Source organism: Macaca thibetana, chromosome 10 (genome assembly GCF_024542745.1).
Source record: "Macaca thibetana thibetana isolate TM-01 chromosome 10, ASM2454274v1, whole genome shotgun sequence".
Classification (NCBI taxonomy): Eukaryota; Metazoa; Chordata; class Mammalia; order Primates; family Cercopithecidae; genus Macaca; species Macaca thibetana.
Window position 1 is genome coordinate 64636221 of NC_065587.1, and position 23718 is coordinate 64659938.

At 49.9% G+C, this 23718-nt stretch overlaps 2 protein-coding genes across 2 annotated transcripts in view; both read left to right on the forward strand.

Annotated features, from left to right (window-relative positions):
- Positions 1-14228, forward strand: part of LOC126964261 (ubiquinol-cytochrome-c reductase complex assembly factor 1) — a 292878-nt gene extending 278650 nt beyond the window's left edge. The window contains exons 9-11 of the mRNA XM_050807265.1: positions 1824-1901; positions 9898-10011; positions 12753-14228. Of these exons, the coding sequence (XP_050663222.1) occupies positions 1824-1901; positions 9898-10011; positions 12753-12887 (327 nt within the window). The 3' untranslated portion in view covers positions 12888-14228. The remainder of the gene's footprint in view (positions 1-1823; positions 1902-9897; positions 10012-12752) is intronic.
- The window catches only part of MMP24OS (MMP24 opposite strand), a 194325-nt gene that overhangs the window by 153053 nt on the left and 17554 nt on the right, over positions 1-23718 (forward strand). The window lies entirely within an intron of this gene.

Below are 23718 nucleotides of genomic sequence, written 5' to 3' on the forward strand. Positions count from 1 at the left end.
TTCTGCATTTCTTCCCACTAGTTATGAGTCACAGGATAAAATCACTCAGTCTTTGATTTGTGACCCAAAGTAAAATTATCCTCCCAGAAGCAGAACCCTGGCAGACTGAAAGGAGCGTGGACTCTGGATTCAGACTAACCTGGATGCTGATCTTAGCTTTATCATGAATTTACTCTGCGACACAAGGCATCACTTCACCCGGCTGAGTCTCTCACACAGTCACTTATAGTCTGAGTGACTGTAACACATCTACCTCTGAGTTCTGGTGACGATTAGAGGAGATAGTGTCCATAAAGCTCCGGGCCCATGACAGGTACTTGGTAAATGAGATGACCGTGGGCATGGTCACCATCAGAGTTGTTAAGCAGAAATCTTGTTCTCCATATAAAGTTCCAAATGCCTTTTGGCTGTTTCCAAAACCATCAGTTCAGATAGTCAGTGAGTCCTTACTCTGTGCTCTACATTGCACTGGCTTTCTGCTGGGATCCTGAAGAGGAATAAAACGTGGACCCTGCCTTACAGCATGTTACTGTCTGGAGGTCAGAGTTGTTCCCTATTGAAGTCATTCAGTGAACTTCACTCTGGGCCCTGAAGATCCTCCAGGCCAGGCTGTTCCCTGAGAGGAGAGAGGAGTTCTACCGGACTCTCAAGCATCTCACCAGAATAGCATTTCTAAAACAGTCTCTGAGTTTTTGTTTGTTTGCTTGAGACAGACCCTCATTCTGTTGCCCAGACTGGAGTGCAGTGGTGTGATCTTGGCTCACTGCAGCCTCGGCCTCCCAGGCTCAAGTAATCCACCTCAGCCTCCCAAGTAGCTGGGACTACAGGCATGCACCACTACACCAGGCTAATTTTTGTATTTTTTTGTAGGGATGGGGTTTCACCATGTTGCCCAGGCTGGTCTCGAACTCCTGGGCTCAAGCAATCTGCCTGCCTTGGCCTCCCAAAGTGCTGGGATTACAGGTGTGAACCACCACCCAGCCAAGATGATCTCTTAACTTTAACATTCTTCTTGCTTCAGAGTTGCCCCTGCTTTGTTCTTCCCTCCTTTCTATAGCCTCAGAGGCCCCCCTTTTTCCTCAGCATGTCTCTCACAGCCCTGCCTCTCTCCCTCCTCTTCCCATCTCTGACCACTTCCTTCTCTTTGTTTTTTCATCACAACAAACTCTTGAGTGACCCTGAAGATGTCTCCTAACCTAGTCTCAACATACCTTTCCTGTGATCCTGCCCATTCACCCTCCCTGTCAGTGGCACCCTCCCTGTTCCAGTCATTTTCTTTCCAGCCTCTGCACCTTTGCACACCTCCTTCTGTCTAGAATGCTCTCTCTCCCTCCTCTGTCAAATTCCTCCTCCTCCAAGGTTCACTTAAATGTTACCTCCTGGAGAGCACTTACCAGCTCCCTCAAGCAGGTAAAACTAAAACCCATTTATCACTCAGCATGTTTGGAATAGGATTTGAGGCAACATGTTGCAGTGTAATTATTTTTTATATGCCTATTTTCCTACATTGGACTGAGCTCCTCCAATCAAGAAACCTTTTCTTATACTTGGTTCATAGGATCTAGCACAAAACTAAACATGTGTTTGGGGCTCAGTTCATTAAGCTGACTTGTATAACTTGAGATCAAAACCTAAAAGAAGTTGGCAAATTGGGGAGAATCCTGACAGGTCAGGGAATTGAGAATGGACCGGCAGCTTGACTTGTTAGTGGCTGTCTCTCTGTTCTACTAAGAGTCTGTGATAGCCAAGAGTCAAAGATCATACTTTTTGGTTTTTTTTCATTCTTTCTTTCATACTTTTGTTTTTGCCATTTGTTTCTGTAGGTTAATCCCTATATCCTGAAGAAGAACATGATCCTCATGACAAATCATTTCTATGCAGCGATCTTGGGATATGATGAGGTAAGATCATTTACCAAGGCTTAGGCAGAACAGTGGCCTCCCCCAGCAAAAGCTTTTGATGAGAGCCTCTGAGGGAAGCTGCAGGGACCGTTGTTACTGGCTACCACCATGGTGTAGTATTTATTTCTTCATATTCATCAACTGGGCAGCGAGAATGAATATGCTCGGCATGTTTGGGAAACATGCCACATGTTTGGGAAAGAAGGCAGTATTTAATATGGTCAAACCATTCAACTGGCATTTGTTGAGTGACTGCTGGGTGCTGGATGGAGGGACAGAGGTAAATGAGACACTGTCTTAGCCCCATGTGCTCCCAGAGAGAGGAGGACATTCATGTAAACAGCGTGGTCTGCCAGGCAAAGTATACACTTTTTTTTTTTTTTTTTTTTTTTTTTGCTGTAATTATGAAAGCAATACATACTCATTTTAAAAGTTTGTAAAACTGGCCGGGCGCAGTGGCTCCCAGCACTTTGGGAGGCTGAGGCAAACGAATCACTTGAGGTCAGGAGATCGAGACCAGCCTGGCCAACATGGTGAAACCCCATCTCTACTAAAAATACAAAAATTAGCCGGGTATGGTGGTGGGTGCCTGTAATCCCAGCTACTCCAGAGGCTGAGGCAGGTTAATCGCTTGAACCTGGGAGACGGAGGTTGCAGTGAGCCGAGATCACGCCTCTGCACTCCAGCCTGGGTGACAGAGTGAGACTCTGTCTCAAAAAAAGATAAATAAATAAAAATAAAAGTTTGTAAAGCTGTACATAAATGGTTGAAGTAGAAATTAGAAGACCTGGCTGGGCACGGTGGCTCACGCCTGTAATCCCAACACTTTGGGAGGCCGTGGCGGATGGATCACCTCAGGTCAGGAGTTTGAGATCAGCTTGACAAACGTGATGAAACCCCGTCTCTACTAAATATACAAAAATTAGCAGGGCATGGTGGCATGCGCCTGTCATCCCACCTGTTTGGGAAGCTGAGGCACGAGAATCGCTTGAACCTGGGAGGCGGAGACTGCAGTGAGCTGAGATTGTGCCACTGCACTCTAGCTTGGGCGACAGAGTGAGACTTGGTCTCAAAAAAAAAAAAGAAACCACGAAATGAGAAGACCTATTTCCTACCCTGCTCCAGACAAAACCTTAATTCCTAGTTTATTGGATGACCTTCCAAATGTTGTCTGTGCATAGACAAGCACCTTTATCTTTTCCTTCTTTATGCAACGGAGTTACACTAGACACATGATTCTGCGACTTGCTTTTTTCACCGAAGTGTGTATCTTGGGTGTCCTTCCACATTAGGACATTTGGATCTATCTCATCTTTTTTAAAAAATTGTAAAATATGCATATCATAAAATGTACAATTTTAACTATTTTTAACTGTATGGTTTAGTAGCATAAAGTACATTCCCATTGCTTTGCACCATCACCACCATTCATCTCCAGAGCTTTTCCATCTTCCAAGCTGAAACTCTGTCCCTATTGAACAATAATTATTCCCTCCTTCCCTCATATCCCCTAGCAACCACCATTCATTTGACTTTATGCCTCTGTGAATTTGACTACTGTAGATAATTCATGTAAGTAAAATCATACAATTTTTGACCTTTTGTGACTGGCTTATTTCACTTAACATAATGCCCTGGAGGTTCATCAATCTCATCTTTTTTCTCCCCAACATTTATTGTAGAGATTTCAAGCATGTAGAAAGAATGGTGTAATGAACACCTGATATTTTAAACTAACCAGATGCTTTTATACTGATTTTATGGTTACCTCCAGATTTAATGCAAGCATGACCCCTCCTGGGAAGGAGTTCCTGAACTTGCTGTGGCTCAGCTCATTCCATCCTCCCTGCACTCTCACAGTGCTTACTATATTCACATTATCTGTCACCCTGGCTGGGTGGGGATTTCTTTTTGGGTAGTGGCAATGCCTACTGTGTTTGCATTTATGTGGCCTGACATAGTGCTTGGCATGTGATAGTCACCGAGTGAGAAATGCACAAAAGGACAAAAGAAAGAAACTGGAGTTCAGATTGGAGGAAATGTTACCAGCCTGAAGATCATAATTAAAGCCAGGAGACAAGCTTACAAAAAAAATCCAGTTAAATGATTTGGTTAGGGTCATAGGACCAGTTAAAATAGGGTCTCCTGATTCCTGTTCTCCTAGATATCCTGAATTAGAAGGAAGCATTTAGATTGCATACTATACACATCATTAACTTAACATGAGCTTTTGGTGGTTATGGGATGGGAATTGAGAATTATTGCTCAAGTGTACATATCTTTTTTTTTTTTTTTTTTTTTTTTTTGAGACGGAGTTTCACTCTTGTTGCCCAGGCTGGAGTGCAATGGCACAATCTTGACTCACCGCAACCTCCGCCTCCCAGGTTCAAGCAATTCTCCTGCCTCACCCTCCCGAGTAGCTAGGATTACAGGCATGCACCAACACGCCTGGCTAATTTTGTATTTTTAGTAGAGGCGGGGTTTCTCCATGTTGAGACTGGTCTCGAACTCCTGACCTCAGGTGATCCGCCTGCCTCGGCCTCCCAAAGTGCTGGGTTTACAGGTGTGAGCCACCGCATCTGGCCTACATATCAATTATAAAAGAGGACGAATTGTAATTATAGAAGCCTTACTATATAGAAAAGGATGAGGCTTAGGAGTGAAGAACTACACCTCTCTATGAGCCTTTGTTTATGGTCTTTATTGCAGGTGGCTCTGTTGGCTCAGTCAATCCTTTCATCAATATTAATAAAAATGTACCGAATTGTTTGTTCCCAGTCCCCCATCCAGTCCATTCTGGCAGAGCCATTTTACCCAACTGTGCCTGATCACAGGAGTCACCTGGAGTGCTTTTAAAATCTAAATCTTTATCACCTCTCTGAAGATTCCAATTCAGTAGGAGTGCTGCCTGGTGGTTCAATATGTCACTCCAAGGTGACTTTTAAGAGCAGGAAATTTGGGAAAATATACTAATAACCTGGGACACTTTTTAGAAATATCAGTGTCTGGGTCCTATCCCCCAAAGTTCTGATTTAACTGGTGGAGGTGGACATCTGTAGTTGTAAAAGTTCCCAGGTGATTTTAATGTGCAATTCTAGAAGTTTTTCCTATATTTTAATGTGCCTGTGAGTCACCTAGAGGATCTACGTACAATTCAGATTCTGACTCAGCAAGTCTGGGGTGGGGCCTGAGATTCTGCATTGCTAACGGCTGCAGGTGATCGGGGTGCAGCCATTTCACAGACCACACTTGGAATCACAAGGTTCTAGAGCTATTTGATACTAAACACATGCAACTATTTTGACTTAAATTAATTAAATAAAATAGAAAATTCAGATCCTCAGATACTCAGTTACTATATGTGGCTACTGTCTTGGACAGTGCAGATACAGAACAGTTCCATAGTCACAAAACGTTCTGTTGGACAGTGCTATTGTACAGCAACCTTTTCCTAGAATCTTGCTTGGATTCTTCCCCCTCACTGGACGCTCTGGGAACCTCCCTGTTTCCTATGACATTAGGTCCAAATTGCTCCCTGAACTTCCAGGCCTTCTGTGAACTATTGCCATTGCTATGTGCCCTATTTACCTTTATATTTCTTGTGCTCTCTCTTAGGCCATTTGCCGTACTGCCCCATAGATATGCTGTGTCTGACTGAGACTCTACCTAAAACGAGGGGTTGAGGGCAGTAGCTGAGTCTTGGTCGGCTTTAGGCCCTGGTTCAGGACCTGGCGTACCTTGTAGGCACTCCCTCTGTAAATGTTTTGAACATTTTCTCTTGCTTAGAATAATCTGCAGCTGGCCAGGCACAGTGGCTCACGCCTGTAATCCCAGCACTTTGGGAGGCCGAGGTGGGTGGGTCACCAGACCAAGAGTCACGAGGCTAGCCTGACCAACATGGTGAAACCCCGTCTCTACTAAAAAAAAAAAAAAAAAAAAAAAAAAGCCAGGCGTGGTGGCGGGCACCTGTATTCCCAGCTACTCGGGAGGCTGAGGCAGGAGAATGGCATGAACCCAGGAGGCGGAGCTTGCAGTAAGCCAAGATCGCACTGCTGCACTCCAGCCTGGGCAACAGAGCGAGACTCCGTCTCAAAAAAAAAAAAAAAAAAAAAAAAAATCTGCAGCTCTACAAATCCTCCCTTTTTTTTTTTTTTTTTTGAGATGGAGTCTCTCTCTGTTGCCCGGCTGTAGTGCAGTGGTGCGATCTCGGCTTACTGCAACCTCCACCTCCCGGGTTCAAGGGATTCTCCTGCCTCAACCTCCCAAGTAGCTGGGACTACAGGCAGGTGCCACTGTGCCCGGCTAGTTTTTTTTGTATTTTTAGTAGAGACGGGGTTTCACCATGTTGGCCAGGATGGTCTCGATCTCTTGACCTTGTGATCTGCCCGCCTTGGCCTCCCAAAGTGCTGGGATTACAGGCGTGAGCCACCATGCCTGGCTCAATTCTCCCAATTCTTAAAGGCCCACTTCTTCAGAAAGGCTTCCCTGACCTCTCTGGCTGTCTTGTGTTTTTACTGTGAATTTCAACACCCATCCATCTATTCATTATCCATTTAACAGGTAGCTTTTGAGTGTCTACCATGTGTGATACATGAAAATACATTGGTGCATAAAACAAACATGGTCTGGCTCTTTCCCACTGGAGCTTACCTTCTAATTGAGAGACATAGTAAACAAGTAACAGATAAACAAGCAATAAATATCTAACTACAGTACAGTGCAGTGAGAGAGAATAACAGGGGGAATGACTTAGTGTGGACCAGGAAGGTCTCTCTGAGGAGTTGTCATAAAAGCTAAGACTGTAGAACAAGGAGGCAGCCATGTAGAGTATAGCTGAGTCTCACTCTGCAGCTTGGCATGTGTTCATTCTCCAGGATATTACTCTGTGCTGCTGTTAGATGTGCACTGATTTTGTCCCTTCAGCTAGATTGCAAGTTCCCTGAGAGCTCACACCATATTGCGGTGACTCTTGTGTTCCTGTCGTTATGCTGAGCACATAGTGATGTCAAATCAATCTTCACTGAGTGGAACTCTGCCACTCTAAACCCTTAATCAGAACCAGAACCCTCCAAAACCAAAACAATCCCCTTGGCTTCCTCTCAGTTACTCTAGACCTAGGTGTCTTAATTTCTGAAGGATGCTTTGTTGTGTTGTGAGGGAAAACAAGTAGGCACCCGATTAGATTGGGTGGAAATTATAGTGTGTCCTCATGTTTGGTTCCCAGGGACCCTTCTTCCTTTTCTGCTTTCTTAGTTTGAAATATGCACCCTCAGATTAGTCTCTCATTTGTTTTCACTGCCTTACGCTAGCAGTGTGGTGGGAAGAAGGCTGATGTTGTGTTCGTTAATTTATTCGGCCATTCTTTTTTTTTTTCTGAGACAGGGTCTCACTCTGTTGCCCAGGCTGGAGTGCAGCAGTGTGATCGCAGCTCACTGTATCCTCGACCTCCCCGGGCCCAGGTGATCATCCCGCCTCATCCCTCCCGAGTCGACTCGTGTGCCACCATGCCTGGCTAATTTTTATATTTTTTGTGGAAACAATTTCACCATGTTGTCCGAGCTGGTCTTGAACTCCTGGGCTCAAGTGATCCACCCAGCTTGGCCTCCCAAAATGCTGGGTATTCAGCCATTCTGATTGCTCTCCCACTCTATGCCAGGTTCTGTGTTCTGACTAGAGTGGGTCAGTCACCATCCCCACCTCATCATTGCATGCTAGTTCTAGTTCAGTCATCAGTTAGCTAGTCTCTAAGCCTCAGTTTACTTATCTTTCAAATGGGGATACAGGCCAGGTGCGGTGGCTCACGCCTGTAATCCCAGCACTTGGGAGGCCGAAGTGGGCAGATCACTTGAGGTCAGGAGTTCGAGACCACCCTGGCCAACATGGTGAAACCCCGTCTCTACTAAAAATACAAAAAATTAGCCGGGTGCAGTGGCGCATGCCCATAGTCCCCAGCCACTCGGGAGGCTGAGGCAGGAGAATCACTTGAACTTGGGAAGCAGAGGTTGCATTGAGCCAAGATCACGCCACTGCACTTCAGCCTGGGTAACAGAGTGAGACTCCATCTCAAAACAAAGCAAAGCAAAGCAAAGCAAATGCGAATATCTGTTCTACTTGGCATACGTAATCATTAGGAGCCAGGTGTGTGAAGGAACCCTAACAGTCTGGAACAGTTGGGTTGTTCTCACTATTAGTGAGTCCTGAGTCATCCTTTTCTTTCTGATGGCTCAGGAATTCCTGATTATGGAGTTGCCCCTTCCCAGCCATCTCACCCGCTGCTAAAGTTGCCTATTTTCCCATCCTGAGCTCTGCCCATTCTCCAGGTCCCCATAACACCCACTCCCAATCCCATTCCTTTCTGCACAGCACATGTGGGTTGCTGCCAGCAGTGCTCTGGCACTTGCGCAGGCACAGTAGACACAGGCATGCTGTTGTGCTAGCAAATCGTTTGCAGAAGGGTGATGTGCCTGAGCTTGTCCTCTGCTCCTTTCCCCATCTGCCAAAAGAAGCCAGTTTTCCTGACTCAGCCATCGTGCCAGGACAGTCCTAAGCTGTGGAACTGTAAAGAGTGTTTATCAGAGAGCATTTGGAACAGGTGGAATGTTTTTCTACCAAACTGTCAGCACCCCATACTGGACATGGCCCTTCCTGGCAGCAGGCCTGGAGCCAGACCTCATATACCACAATGCCCAAGAGGACAGACCACAATATAATGTCAAATAAAGTGATCCTGGGTCTTTGCGTAATGTTTACCACTTACAGAGCCATTCATGGCCAGTATCTCTCACTTCTCACAGCTCTGTGGGATGGGTATTATTAGGCTTGTTTAACTCATGAAAAACTGAGGCTCAGGAATGGCTAATAGCTTCTCAAAGGCCACACGGCCATCAAATGACAGAGCTGGCATTTGAACTCTGTGCTCTGGCTCCCAGACCCCACTGTTTTGACTATATCCCAGCTGTCTGCCAAAGCATACTCCTAATCTTTGTATCCAACAGATTACACTTAACAAGTAGTTCAAGAATGCTGTAAGTAGAGCAGGTAACTTCATCTGTTTTTAAGAAGTACAAGATTGAGACTTTGGTTTAGTCAACTGCCACCATCACTGATCTTGGCAGAGGTGGAACTAGGACTTGATCTGCCTTCTGACTTCAAGTCAGCACATCGATTCTACACACTACCTTGACACCTGGACAGAGAAACTTCTCAGGGCCTGCTCCATCAGTCACCTTCACCCCAGGAAGCAAGACTCTCAACCCTCCCTCCTCTAGAGGTCCAAGCTAGAAAATGTCCTTAGCTGGTGGCTGGGGCTCTCATTTTGCTCTGTAATCTTTGAGCTTCCCAACAGAAGTCTCCTCTGTGCCAAAAGAGGCAGTGTTAGGCACACACACACATGCAGGCTCTGAGCCTGGCCCTCTGTGGCCCCAGCAATCCTGCTGAACATCCTGTTCCTCTACTTAGGGAGAGGCTGGGCCCAGAGTTGGGTAACAGTGAAGACAAGGTAGCTGGCTCCCTTCCCCAAAGAGCCAGTTGCCTTGCAGAGATATGTCCTTGGACCAAGCAAGAAGGCACAGTCCATGCCCACCTCCATTCCTGGGAGAAACATACATTCACAATATTCCCAGCCCGTGCCCTGTGGACAGCAAGGGGAGCATTGCTGCTACTGTTTCTCTTCTTGGCCTCTCAAGCGTTGCCTGGGCCAGGCGCAGTACGGAGTAGAGGGAGCTGTGCCTGAGTCCCCACTCTGCATCACCTAACTAGTAGCTTGGCCCCTCTGGACCCCCTGTTCTCCCTCTGTATGTAATAAAATGAAGGGACTGGGCCAGATGCCCTTGTAAGACCCCTTCCACCTCTACTGTGTGACTACCCCATTTTCCTCATGTGTGGAGGGTCCTTCTGAGCCGGTTCCATGGTTGCTAGCATGTTTACAGTATCCCTAGCGTCTGTGTCCTGGCTCTGTGGATCCCTCCGGAGACCATTGCTGTGCTGTGTGTTCCAGGGGATCCTTTCAGATGATCATGGGCTGGCCGCTGCCCTCTGGAGAACCTTCTTCAACGGGAAATGTGAAGACCCTCGACATCTTGAATTGCTGGTAGAGTATGTGAGGAAACAGGTGAGCGACCCTTTCCCTCCCCTCCTAATTCCTGGCAACAGTGGGCCCTCCTCTTGGGCTTTCAGGGGATCATGAGAGGTTGAGTTACCAAGGAGCAGTCTGAGAGAATTCTGACCAGATCACATCAGCTAGACGCTGAAGAAGGAGCACCTTCTGTATGTCCAACCATGAACTGGGCCAGGGAGCGGGAAATGGGAAGAAAGAGAGAGAAAGAGGCATCAAGTAGTCTCCTGCCCTCAGGAACTTTGAGTCATTCATTCACTGTGCACCTCATTTCCTACTATGCGCCTGGTGCTATGCTAGCAGCTGGGCCCACAGAGTCCTGGCAGATATGAGCACGGGCAGCCGCCCACTGTGGACCCCTTCTCTACCCACTTGGATTTGTTTCCTGCTCCTGATTTCCAGCAGGACTGGGCAGCAGGCAGCATTTCACAGACAGCCTCTTCCTGCTAGATGCTCTCCATGGTCAAGCAGGGTCCCCCCACTTCAGTTTCTCACCCCTCTGGCTCCCCTGGGCTCCCCAACATCAAAGCTTCTAGGAGAAAGCTCTGCAGTGGGGGCTGCTTACCCACATAGCTCTTCTCAAGATATGTCCTTGGACCAAGCAAGAAGGCACAGTCCATGCCCACCTCCATTCCTGGGAGAAACATACATTCACAATATTCCCAGCCCGTGCCCTGTGGACAGCAAGGGGAGCATTGCTGCTACTGTTTCTCTTCTTGGCCTCTCAAGCGTTGCCTGGGCCAGGCGCAGGCAAGGGAATTAATTCCTTGACCTCCCTGCCCTCAGATCTTGTATTGATGGGAGACTCATACTTGATAGATGACTGAGCTGACTGGCAGGGAAGAGGACATAGAGGCTCTTCCAGGGCCTCCCAGTGAGTCAGCCTGCACAGCTGCCCTAGGGCCCCAAGCTGCGTGATTCATGTGGCCACTGAGGCCTCAGCTGCCTCAGACAACTCAGGCTGTGCCATGAGTCACACCTTTGCTTCATGACCTGGCCCCTGGAGCTGAAGGGGTGTCACCCCACAGTTACTCTCTTGTTCACTTGTATCCATGGTCTTCAAGCCTCCAACAACCAGGAAAGGCAAGGCTGGAGCTCAGCTCTTGAGAAGACAGGGCCCATAGGACTAGCTTGTAAACTGCTGGAAAAACCACATACTGGGGCTCTGCAGACCCACAGGGTAGAGAATCCCAGGAGCCAGGACTCCTGTTTGACCACTCTTCAAATCTGCCAGAGCCAGGGAGAAGGCATGGCATGGCCAGAGGGCCCCACCCACGGAGAATTCTCATACTACCTGTTGACTGGCCTCACCCTCAGACAGGAGTAGCAATTCGCAAAGCAGATGCTGTGTTTTCTGAGACCTGCCCAGTATTTCCATCTGCCATGGTGGGCTTGTGCCAGAAGCCACAACAAGACACACCTGGGACTTCTCTGAGGGCCCTCTAGGAAGGGGCTGCCACAACCATTGTCCCTACAAGAGGTCCCACGTGGCCCCAGTGAGAGGCAGTGGAAAAACAGCGAAGGGGCTCTTGGGAAAGCAGGGAGCTTTGGTGGGGACCCAGTTATGTCGGCAAAACCTTTTGAGCACCTGCTGCTCCAGGCACTCTTGGGAAAGCAACGATTAATAAGACCCAGTCCTGCCCTCGAGGGGCCAGCTCATGGTTTGGTGAGGAAGCCCAGGCACATGGCTAACCCTGGAGTAAGCCAGCCCATAATGTGATACAGAGAGGGCAGAGTGCTGAAGGCCGGGAAAGGAAGAGCAGGAGCTGGACCTTGAGCAGACTGCTTGGTGTGGCCGATGGCCCAAGAGCCAACCACAGGTCTTGTTGAGATTTTCAACCCAGGAGGTGGGCAGAGTGGTGGCACTGGGGACAGAAATGGAGTCACTGTAAGGAGTGGGCTTTAGGGAAGACATGGCAGAGCAGGTGGGAATCCAGAGCTGAGGCGCGTGCGAGAAGCTGGGGTTGAGTTCAAGCGTCAGCAGCTGGAAGCAGAAGCAACCGGAATGGTGGATTCTTGGAAGGAGGAATGACCTAAAGCCTAAGATGAAGCCTCCTGGCCTTGCAGCAGTGGCTTCTCTGGATGATGACCATTTTAATGGCAGAGCTGTCTGCCCCTGCTGTCCTAGAGGGGTGATACTAGGGCCTACTGACCAGGGGCCCACTAGAGGACAACAGAGGCATACATATGCTTAAAGTGTGAGTGACTAGCACTGCATATATGAATCTTTTCATGTGTCCTGTGAGGTACCTGTTTCTATCCCCTCTCTCAGACAAAGAAACTTAAATCTCAGAGAGGGGAAGCGGCCACCCTGGATAGCAGCACTGGGAAGGGACAGAAGCAGGACTCTCACGCGGCAGCTCTGGGGTGGACAGCATGGCTGTGTGTGCTGCAAGCCCTGACTTCCTGGCCTGCAGGAGCTGTCTAGGGAGGGCATGCAGGGGAGAAGTATCCTTGGGAGATGTGTGTCCATCTCCATTCAGAGGTGTGATAGGGAATTCCCTAACCGCCACCCCCCCGACCGGCCCCACCCAGCTCCCCAGTGATTGCTTTCTCCAAACCACCTTAGTGAATTTATCTAGATCAGAGATGGCTTGGCCTGGGACCTGGGATGGTCAGAAACCCCCCTCATGCCCCGTCCCCTTCCTTCCTCTCCTCTGGGAGGCTGGTTCCTGATGCTGGCTCCTCACGTCTGTCCTGCCTCTGTTGCTTCCTCCTTCCCGCTCCTGTGGTTGCAGATGCAGTACCTGGATTCCATGAACGGGGAGGATCTGCTTCTGACAGGGGAGGTGAGCTGGCGCCCTCTAGTGGAGAAGAATCCTCAGAGCATCCTGAAGCCCCATTCTCCCACTTACAACGACGAGGGACTTTGATGGGCTGGGCCCTCTGCACGGCTGGCCAGCTGGCTTCGAGGAACCTCCAGGAGAGACGTGCCTGTTGGTCCAGGACCCCGCAGAAAGTGGCCTGAACTGACCTCTGTCAAATACCTGGCCCCATTTGTGTTGAGTTTCCTCTTAGTGTGCCCAGGAGTATGATCTGCTGGGATACAGGGATGGGAGAACCCCTAGCTCTCCCACGTGTCCTCTCCCTCGGGAAGCCCCGAGTGAGAGTCCCCCAGCACACACTCCCCAACCCCCTCCAGCAACTACCTGTGACTGACAGCTTTTCCCAAAGGCCAAGGAAGGGATGGCGTAGGTTCAAAAGGGAAACCCCCCAGGGCCTGCTGTGGCCTAGGAGCGGACTGTAATGCTGCGGATTCTGGATGGCGACCATGTGTTGTCCCTCGGCTTCCAGCCATGGGGTTGAGTTGGCCATTAAAAGAAACAGACTTCTCTCTACCATGGCCCTTCTTTATTCCAGGGACTTAGAAACTTGCCTGAGTTGGTGGCTGCGGTAGTGAGGGCACCGCCCAGCTCAGTTAGTGACGGAGAAAGGGAAGAGGCTGGGATGGTCTCTGCTGCTGCTCTTGCCTCTAGTTCATGGAGATGTGTCTCTGTTCAGGCCAAGGCACAGCCAGCCAGGCCCCTCGTCTGGGACCCAGGAGGCCTCTGATGACCAAGGGCTTTCACATCCTACGTCATTTGGAAGGAGGCCTTGAGAACAAAGTCACCTTTGTCACAGTGAACTGAATGAGGAACATGCTGTCTCCTCTCTTGGCCTCCCCTTTCATGAGATATTAGGGAGAAGAGAACATTCCTCCTGGCTTAGTTGTAGCAGACCCAGACCTGTGCCCAGCTTTGGGCCCCCTTCCCAACTTCTGAACCACGTGCTGCAGCGCCACCTTGGTCTGAGCACCTGAGGACCAGCCCCTCCTCCCTCAGTGCAGGTCATCTCTTGGGGGATTTTCTTAAAGTGAAGAAAGGGAGTGGGGAACCATATTGCCCCTTCCTCCCCCATCAAACTTCCTTCATTTAACTTGCTATAAAATGAGTCATATAAAGAAACTCTATATGGGTGAGGTATATCCCACTTCTGTGAAAACATTACAAATCAAACCGCCTTCTCTCAGTTTATTTAAGATGCTTTTGTTGCGAGCGGAGCTCTAGAGTGAAGCCTCCTGTGTGTGTGTGAGATAATAACACCTTGTAACTCATTACAGCTGGGCACTATTTACATAAACCAGAGCTGAGCCAGGCAGGAATTTGCTGATTAATTTATTTTTAATGGAGTGAAGTATACCATGCACCAAAATAAACTTTACTGTGTGTACCTAACTGCTCCTGGAATGGATGGAAAAATTAATGGAACAGATTTTGGCTCCCAACTCTACACATTAATTCATATATAAAAGTTATTTGAGCGTTAACCCATTTGCTGCCCAGGGTAGCTCCCCAGCCACAGATCCCAGCCCATGGCACCAGTTCAGCTACCGGGCTTGCTTTAGAATCCTGGAAGCTCAGATTTGGAAGGAACTTGAAAGGTCATTGGGTCCAGCCCTGGTCCAGCACCTGACTCCCCTTCTTAGCATCCCGGTCAGCCAGTGTTCATGCAGGCCCTGGGTGAATCCCTCCAGCAGCTGACGGTCCCTGCCTAGAGAGCTAGTCCTGTCTGCTCAGGACTTTGTGGTCGTGAAACACAGTAACCTGCAGTATGGAGCTGCCTTTGAAGGAGCGAGATTGGATCTGTCATGTCTGATGTCGGTGAGCCCTCACTTCCTGGCCGTCAGCACCTTGCCCTGACTCTGCCAACCCCCTCCCCTTAAGATCTATTCCAGGCTCCTTGGAGGCTGTCTTTATTCTTGGTTTGGCCTCTGCCTCCATTCCTGGTTTTATGATTCTACCCATCTTTTCTCTGAGCACACTGAACCTTTTGGGGTTACCTGGAGAGATCATGCTATGTGTCCTCTACCTAGAACCTTCGTCCCTCTCTCTCCTGTCCCCTCCAGGTACAGGCACACTATCCGTGCTGCTCCCCACATGGTTCTCTGCTCTGGAGCACTTACCTTTTCATTTTTGTAGAGACAGGTTCTCACTATGTTGATCCTCCCACTTTGCCTTCCCAAAGTGCTAGGATTATAGGCATGAGCCACCGCACCTGGCCCTGATAGCACTTACCTTACCATGTTGAAATGATTTTTTTACCCACCTCCCACACTGTACTGTGAGCCGCCTCAGTGTGGAGTGGACACTGTGTTTGTGTTGGTCACCGTTGTTTTTCCAGTTCTCAGCCGAATGCCTGGTTCATTATCAGCATCAGTATATACTTGGATAAATGAAATAATGAATGTGTGACTAAATCACCAAGTGTTATCAGTACAACTCCAACCAAAAAGCCCCCTTCTGGGCCGGGCACGGTGGTTCATGCCTGTAATCCCAGCACTTTGGGAGGCCGAGACGGGCGGATCATGAGGTCAGGAGATGGAGACCATCCTGGCTAACACGGTGAAACCCCACCTCTCCTAAAAATACAAAAAACTAGCCGGGCGTGGTGGCGGGCGCCTGTAGTCCCAGCTACTCGGGAGGCTGAGGCAGGAGAATGGTGTGAACCCAGGAGGTGGAGCTTGCAGAGTGAGCTGAGATCGCAGCACTGCACTCCAGCCTGGGCAACAGAGCAAGACTCCATCTCAAAACAACAACAACAAAAAAAACAAAAAGCCCCCTTCGGGACCATTCTCAGTGTGACCCATACAGTTCCACTTATTTTAACAATATTGAGTACTTCCTTTGGTCTTAGCATAGGAACCAAAATGGAAAGTTCTTTCCATAGCTAAATGTTTTTCTAATGTAAATCATTATTGTACGAAACAAGGGAAGGACACAATTTCTTGCCTTCAGGGAGCCTCCTTTGTAGGAATGATTTTGTCATTTATTAATATTTGTATTCTGTATTCTTCCAGAAAAGATCACAGCAAATTAAGAGACATAGTTTATAATAAAATTGTAGGCTGGGCGCAGCGGCTCATGCCTGTAATCCTGACACTTTGGGAGGCCGAAGTGGGCAGATTGGTTAAGTCCAGGAGTTCGAGACCAGCCTGGGCAATACAGTGAGACCTTGTCTCTACAAAAAATGAGCTGGGTGTGGTGACATGAGCCTGTAGTCCCAGCTACTCAGGAGGCTGAGGTAGGAGGATCACCTGAGCCTGGGAGGTGGGGGTTGCAGTGAGCTTAGATTGTGCCACCACACTCCAGCCTGGGTGACAGAGTGAGACCCTGTCTCAAAAAAAAAAAAAAAAAAACCTTAAAGTTTAAAAGATCAGATCCAGGTATTGGGAGGGAAAAGAGGGAAAATAATTATGTTAGAAAACCTGGACTGCTAATGAGCAACTTTCATATGCCTTTTTTAAAATTTTATAAAATACTGTAAATGCATTGTCTCACAACAATCAGGTAAAACAGGTGTTATCCTCATCATTTTTATTATCCCTTTAACACAAGTGAGGGAACTGAAGCTTAAGAGGGGCCTAGAGAGAGTGATCGAGGGTACGAAGGGGCCAAGAGTGCTCCAGCCCACGACAGACCCCGGGGCCCCTGCTTTGTCCTCATGTCACACTGCCTCCCTCCCCCAGGTCAGCCAGGAGATTTGCAACTGAGTATGAGGTCTTGCTCTGAGCTTCCTGGTCAAAGGTGGAAAGTGGAAAGCCCTAAGGTTATAGAGTTCCCATTGTCACAGAAAAGGAAGTGTACTTACTCATCAGAAGAAACATACATCTTACTCTTCAAAGAAGACTGTATTATAGAGGTTTTCAAATGAGAAGCACTGAACAATGTAGTGAACAGTGCCACTAAGATTTATGTTTTACCTAAAAATTTGAAAAAATAAATCATCGCTATTTCTTCCGATGAGAAATAGCCAAGAGTGTTCCAGCCCACGACAGACCCCCGTGGGGGTCTGAAGAGGGTGGAGCCTGAAGAGGGTGCAGTCACGGAGCTCACTGGGGCCCAGAGATGGCGACGTCTGGCAGAAGAATCCTCTTTAGAAAAGAAGAATCCTCTCTGTGTTATCTCTTCTCCTCTCTTCTCTTCTCTTCTCCCTTTCCTTTCCCTTGCCTTTCCTTTCCTTTCCTTCTTCCGATGAGAAATAGCGATGCTATACAAGACGGGGTGAATCTTAAACTGCGGTTGAAGCCCAGGCCGCACTTCAGCCGGCATCTTTTGAGTTTTTCCTCCGTGCCAGGCTTGCTTGGTATTTTCACTTGTCACCTCACTCGCCGCCTTGCAGGTGAGGATTCTTAAGCTCGTGTTCCAGGAGGGAAATGCCCAGATGTGCCCTGTATGGTGGCTCTGACCCAGTCCACTGCTTAAGGAGGTGGGAAAACGGGAATTGAGGACTAGCTGTCCAGGTGAAGGCACAGAACAGGAAGCTCTTCAGACTGTTGAGTTAGCTGCTAAGGGAAGGAAGGGTTGCAGAGGTCAGGAGGGACCATGAGTAGGGGTAGCACAGATCACACATCAGCTGCCAGGCATCAGGGAGCCACTGTGCGCATTCTTGGTAAAGACTGGGGCGTGATGGCAGTGGAGAGACAGTGGTACCAGGATGGATTGGCTCTGTCAGGAAGGGAGTTTAGCCATCTGGGCTTGAGATGCTGGGGGTGACAAATGGAATTCAAAGGGAAGCTCAAACCCCAGAGACACTTCCGAGAAAAAACTCAGCAGGACTTGAGGCATAACGTGGAGCCTGAAGAGGGTGCAGCCATGGAGCTCACTGGGGCCCAGAGATGGTGACTTCTGGCAGAAGAATCCTCTCTGTGTTGTGTCTTTTCTTTTCTTTTTTTCTTTTTTGAGATGGAGTTTTGCTCCTGTTGCCTAGGCTGGAGGGCAATGGTGCGATCTCAGCTCACTGCAACCTCCAACCTCCGCCTCCCAGGTTCAAGTGATCCTCCTGCCTCAACCTCCCGAGTAGCTGGAATTACAGGCACCCACCACCACGCCCTGCTAAATTTTTTTGTATTTTTAGTAAAGACGGGGTTTCGCCATGTTGATCAGGCTGGTCTCGAACTCCTGACCTCAGGTGATCCGCCCACCTCAGCCTCCCAAAGTGCTGGGATTACAGGTGTGAGCCACCGTGCCCCGCCATGTGCTGTGTTTTTTCAAGTGAAAATTACGGCACTCTCTGAACTAGGCAGGGCAGGGATTGCTGCATCCATGATGCAATAGGGAAATAGGCTCACTGAGAAGAATCCGCTTGCTGGTGCAAGCTGACCCTGCAGCAAAAGCTGAACAGTCATTTTTTCTGGGTTCCACTCCATTGCTTTTGGTGCACCTTGGTTGCATCTGTGGGGAGCCAGTCTGGTGGCAGATGGACTTCAGATGCTAGAGATGCTCCAGGGAGGGCAAGGGCATGGGGCAGGAAGGACCTTGGTGAATCTCAGGATTGACCTCGGGGACGAAGGATGTTGGCCTTGTCTTGGGTTTAGAAATCCTGAAGTTGAAGGCCGGGTGCGGTGGCTCACGCCTGTAATCCCAGCACTTTGGGAGGCTGAGGCGGGCGGATCACCAGGTCAGGAGATTGAGACCATCCTGGCTAACACGGTGAAACCCCATCTCTACTAAAAAAAGATACAAAAAAAATTGGCTGGGCGCAGTAGTGGGCGCCTGTAGTCCCAGCTACTGGAGAGGCTGAGGCAGGAGAATGGCGCGAACCCAGGAGGCGGAGCTTGCAGTGAGCCGAGATCGTGTCACTGCACTCCAGCCTGGGTGACAGAGCGAGACTCCATCTCAAAAAAAAAAAAAAAAAAAAAAAAAAAAAAAAAAAAAAAAAAAAAGCAAATAGGAAGAAAGAAAGAAATCCTGAAGTTGATGAGCCCCTGAAGGTGAGGGCAACCTCGAGTCTGGGTTGGGAGTGCAAGGAGCACTCACAGGAGATGGCAGGAAGAGCAGGCACCAGTGCAGAAGGTAGACTGTGGAGCCAGGGAAGAGGAGAGCTTCTAGGAGGAAACTCAGGGCAGCATGCTGAGAAGAAAGGGAGGGAAACTGGGAGGAGGCAGAAGAGGGGGTGAAACGAGGGGATTTGCAGGAACGTGCTGAAGATGTGTTTGGGGCAGGGAGGACTCTGATGAGCTAAGCACTTAGTGGAGTAGGGAACTTCCCATGAGTTTAGGGACTCCGATGAGATCCTTCTGGAAATGGAAGCCTGATCTTGAGAACAAGGGCCTGGCTTTGGAGGTGGTGAAGGAATCCTTTCCTGAGACCAGTGATTGGGAGGACAGATGGGGGAAAAGGAGTTTCTGAGGAGAGGGCTGAGAGGGAAAGGAGAGCTCATGCCAGGTGGTCTCGATCTAGAGTTTATCAGCCGTGGGGGTGGAGTGGGAGGGAAGTGGAGCTGGCAGGAGTGCTTGAACTCTTCCCCTGGGAGCAGCCCTCCTGTACCTATTGCCCTGGTTCCCACTTCTAGTCTGTCCACTGCACCCACCATGCCTCACCCACCCTATCCACGGGGCTTGGCCTTAGAGAGGGGGAGGCCAGACCTCAGGCCCCTGACCCCGGCCTTCCCCGCTCCCCCATCAGGTTCTCTGTGGCTTCCAGGGGACTTCCCTGGAGCAACATTGGTGAGCCTAGGACCCAGACCCTGACCAGGCCACTGACTTCCCTTTTCCGTGTGGAGGGGAGAATAAGGAGAAAAGATCCTGGAGACCCTGGCTGGAGAATTTCCAGGAAGGGACCTCCAAGCACCACCCCATGGCATCAACAAGTGATGGACTACAGCGATAGCGCCAGAAGTGCCTGGAGACCTCCCGCCCAGCCAGCGCGTTGGACGGGGGAGGCTGAGGCCCTGCCAGGCCTCACTGCAGGTTTCAGTCAGGAACCAGCACCCACGGGCCTGGGCTGGGTGCTCTTCCTCTTTTTTTCTTTCCCTGTGGCCAGGAACAGCATTCACCTCCCATTTGGGAGAGGGCCTGCCACTGCGCTGTGCCTTGCTTGAAGGGGCGGGAGGTGGGGCCATGGCTCCTCTGAGGTTCCGCAATGGGTCCCAGCTGTAAACCCCAGGCGCTTGGTTTATACCTCAGCCTAATCCGTGGTTTATAATTATTTATGAGTCTGTCTTCCCCACTGAACTGTGAGCTCCTCCAGGGCAGAGACAAACTCTTACTCATCTTTGGGTCACCTGCTGGCTGAAGGTGGACACTAAATCCATGTTGGAAGGATTGGACAGAGGGAGAGGGGGTGGGAAGGGGAGGCTGCCTCAATAACGGGGCTCCAGGAGTCAGCAGATGTATCTCTTTCTTCCTCTCCCAATTTCAGAACAAATGAAGAAATAAAACACAGGAGACAGACAGACAGACACCCCGCCTCCTGTGAGCAGGGATGGGACGAAAGGCCAGATCTCAGAGGCAGCGGTGACTGGCCACACCCCACTGACGCGGCTGGGACCATGTTGGCCTTGGCACCAGCCTTTGGTCTAGAAGGGTCCAGAGACTGACCAAGAGGGCTCCCCTGGTGGCTTTCTGAGCTTTCAGGCCTTCATCGAGCCCCTGTCCTTTCACAACTGGGAAAGCTCTGGACTTCAGCGTGTACTGAGCAACCACAGCTGCTCTCAGCCAGGCACTTGGCGTAGCTGAGCCCATATATTCCTCACAATAACCCTGTGAAGGAGGTGGCGTGGGTCCCGCTCTACGTGTAGAGTCAGCCACTGTGACTCAGAGAAGTTCTGATTGTTCGGCTCCCCCATTAAGTGGCAGAGCCTGTGTTCCTCTCCGGGGTCTGACTCAGTCCAGTGGCACAATAGCCCATGGGGTATCAGGATGAGATAAGAGTTCGGAATGGTGACCTCCTGCGACCTGTGTCGCACTCAGTGAACAGTGAACCACACTGGGTTCAACCAATGCGGGTTGTTTCTGGTGCTTTGGCCCACTCTCGCCATTGGAGTTGTTTCTTAGTTATCCCAGGATGTGCTCTGGAGTCTTCCCAGCCTCTGTACCATCATCTCTAGGTAAGAACCCAGCACCTTAGAAGGCCCTCAAGCTCTTCCTAGTGTGGCTCTAACCTTCCTATTAGCATCTTCCCCTGTACCACGGCCCCCACCTGCCTTCCCTGGGCATGTCCTTGCCCTCTTCCTCCAGCCAGGAACGCCCCACTTACCACTCTGCACCCTGAAATCTTTCTCACCCTTTGCTCCCTGGCTCAAGCCAGCCTCGGGGACTCCTCAGCATTGTCCGCTTTTGCATCTCTGGCTCTTAGGTTGCTTTGCCTTGATTCAAGGGATTTGGGCGCACTCTGGCTCCCTTACCAGTCCCAGCTGCTCCTCTGCGGAAACTCCGTCTCTCCTGACCCGGGGCGCCAGAGGAAAGGTATGTGGCAGCACTGGCCTCAGAGCAGCCTGCACCTGGAGGGCTGCAACCCAGCCTCTGCTCCCCCTACCCCACACGACATCGCCTGCCCAGACACCACTTGGCTTGTGAGAGACAACAGACAAGGCTAAGTGGCTCCTGGGACAGCTGAGTGATGCCAGGCAGGCGCCTGACACACCTTCTGTACAGGAAAACAGTTTCCTTCCTCTTAATTACAGTCATTAAGGGGCCTGCGCCTGACACACTGCAGCCAGGGACAGGGCTTGGGTCTGTCTGGATGATTCCCATCACCCTTGGCCACCACCTCTAGTCCCAGCCCCAAGGCCAGGAGCCACCTGTCTGCCCTCCCATTGCCCTTGACCAACTCAGCTCACAGGGAGGGCTGCCTAGGGAGGGGCAGCTGGTCCCTCAGCCCTGGGGGATTTGATTTGATTTGCACGCAAGCATTATCATGATGTCTGGGATCCACTGGAACCCTTTGCCCTTCAACCAAGTCTTCCCACCCCTGCCCCTCTCCGTTGTGCTCTCTGTCCACAGCCCCAGTACCGCAACGCAGAGTCCGACACAAGGACTATCCTGCCGCCCAGACACACGTGCACACACAGGTCCACGCACACTGCTGCGCCACGCAGGCACACAAACATCACAGACAGGACGTGCACACACATACAAGCACAGGTACAGTTATGCACAGGTACAGGTGTATATATTTAGTCAAACCATATGAAATTGCCAATATTCGGTGGTTTCTTATGTACAAAAAAGGAATTTAGTACAAACCTGGGCCTGGGGGGAAGTATACAAAAATACAGAGCCAAATTTGTATACCTGTGCCTTATTAACAACAGCCGAAAGGTGGAAGCAACTCAGGCATCCATCTGAGGAGGAACGGATGAGCTAAATGTGCTCCACACATGCAATGGGATATTATTTAGCCTGAAGTGGAAGGAGATTTCGACATACACTACAACGTGGAGGAACTTGAAGATGTGAAGCTACGTGAAATGAGCCAGTCACAAAAGGACAAAACCGTATGATTCCACTTAAATGAGGTATCTAGAGGAGTCAAATTCATAGAGATAGGAAACAGAATAGTGGGTGCCGGGGGGTAGGGGAGGGGGAAATGGGGAGTTCATGTTTAGTGGGTACAGAGCTCTAGTTTTGCAAAGTGAAAAGAGTTCTAGAGATGGATGGTGGCGAGGGTTACACCATAGTGTGAATGGACTTATGACACTTGAAGTGTACCACTTAAAAATGGTTACAATAGCAGATTTTGGCTTCGTGCAGTGGCTCACACCTGTAATCTCAACACTTTGGGAGGCAGAGGCAAGAGCATCACTTGAGGCTGGAGTGCAGTGGCGTAATCTTGGCTCACCTCTACCTGTGCCTCCTGGGTTCAAGCGATTCTCCTGCCTCAGCCTCCCAAGTAGCTGGGATTATGGGCGCCTGCCACCACACCCACCTAATTTTTGTATTTTTATTAGAGATGGGGTTTCACCATGTTGGTTAGGCTGGTCTTGAACTCCCAACTTCAGCTGATCCGCCCACCTCGGCCTCCCAAACTGCTGGGATTATAGGCATGAGCCACCGCGTCCAGCCATGAATTCTTTTTTAAAGGCAAATGTTATGTGTATTTTACCACAATTAAAAGATACAGAGCCAAAGATATGTACCTGAAGTGTATGTATAAACACTGCAGGATAAACACAACTAACTCAGTGACATGCAGACTTGCCTCCCTCCCTCCCGGGAGCACTTCTCCCACCCAGATAAGACCCTGGTTGATCCTCCCCTTCAAACAAGGGCCTGGAGATAAGGCCCTAATGATGGCCCTGCCACCTCAGATACCCCCACAACTCATTACCCTCCCACGGTCTGGCTTTGTTTACTCAACCTTCTGCCCCTCTTGCAGCCTCCTCACCCCCTGGGAAGGGCCTCCTTGGAGTGCCCGGTGCTCCTGCACCTGGGATGGGATAGTGTGGGTCATAACTCCTGACCTGTGGCTCCCCCATGCTCCCCCAGTTCCTTCACTTATAGGGTCCTCGAAGACACAGCCCTAGCCCCATTCATCTTTGGTCCTAGGGCTCAGTTCAACTCGGGAACCTCTAAATCCCACCCAGCTCCCTCCCACTATATGTGTGTCAAGTTCTTTGGACACAGAAGACCCTGTGTTCCGGACACGATCGCAGACCAGACGAACCAAGTGCGCTCAGTGCTAAACAGGGCTGCGAGACACGGCTTTAGCTCTTCTGCACTTCCCGCCGTCCTCGCTGGACCTCACGCCTCTGTGGAAAGGTGGTGACTGCTTCTGCCTAGCCTGGCTCCCCAGCTGCAGCTGCCACCTGCTCACCCCGTTCCCCAGAGCAAAGCTGCTCAGCGTCCTCCGAAGGACACACAGTGCATGCTCTGGGACTTCAGTCTTTGCTGGGGCAGAGGTCAGAAATCTGCCTGCCCTGTTTGCCTACTGACCTTGCAGTGTG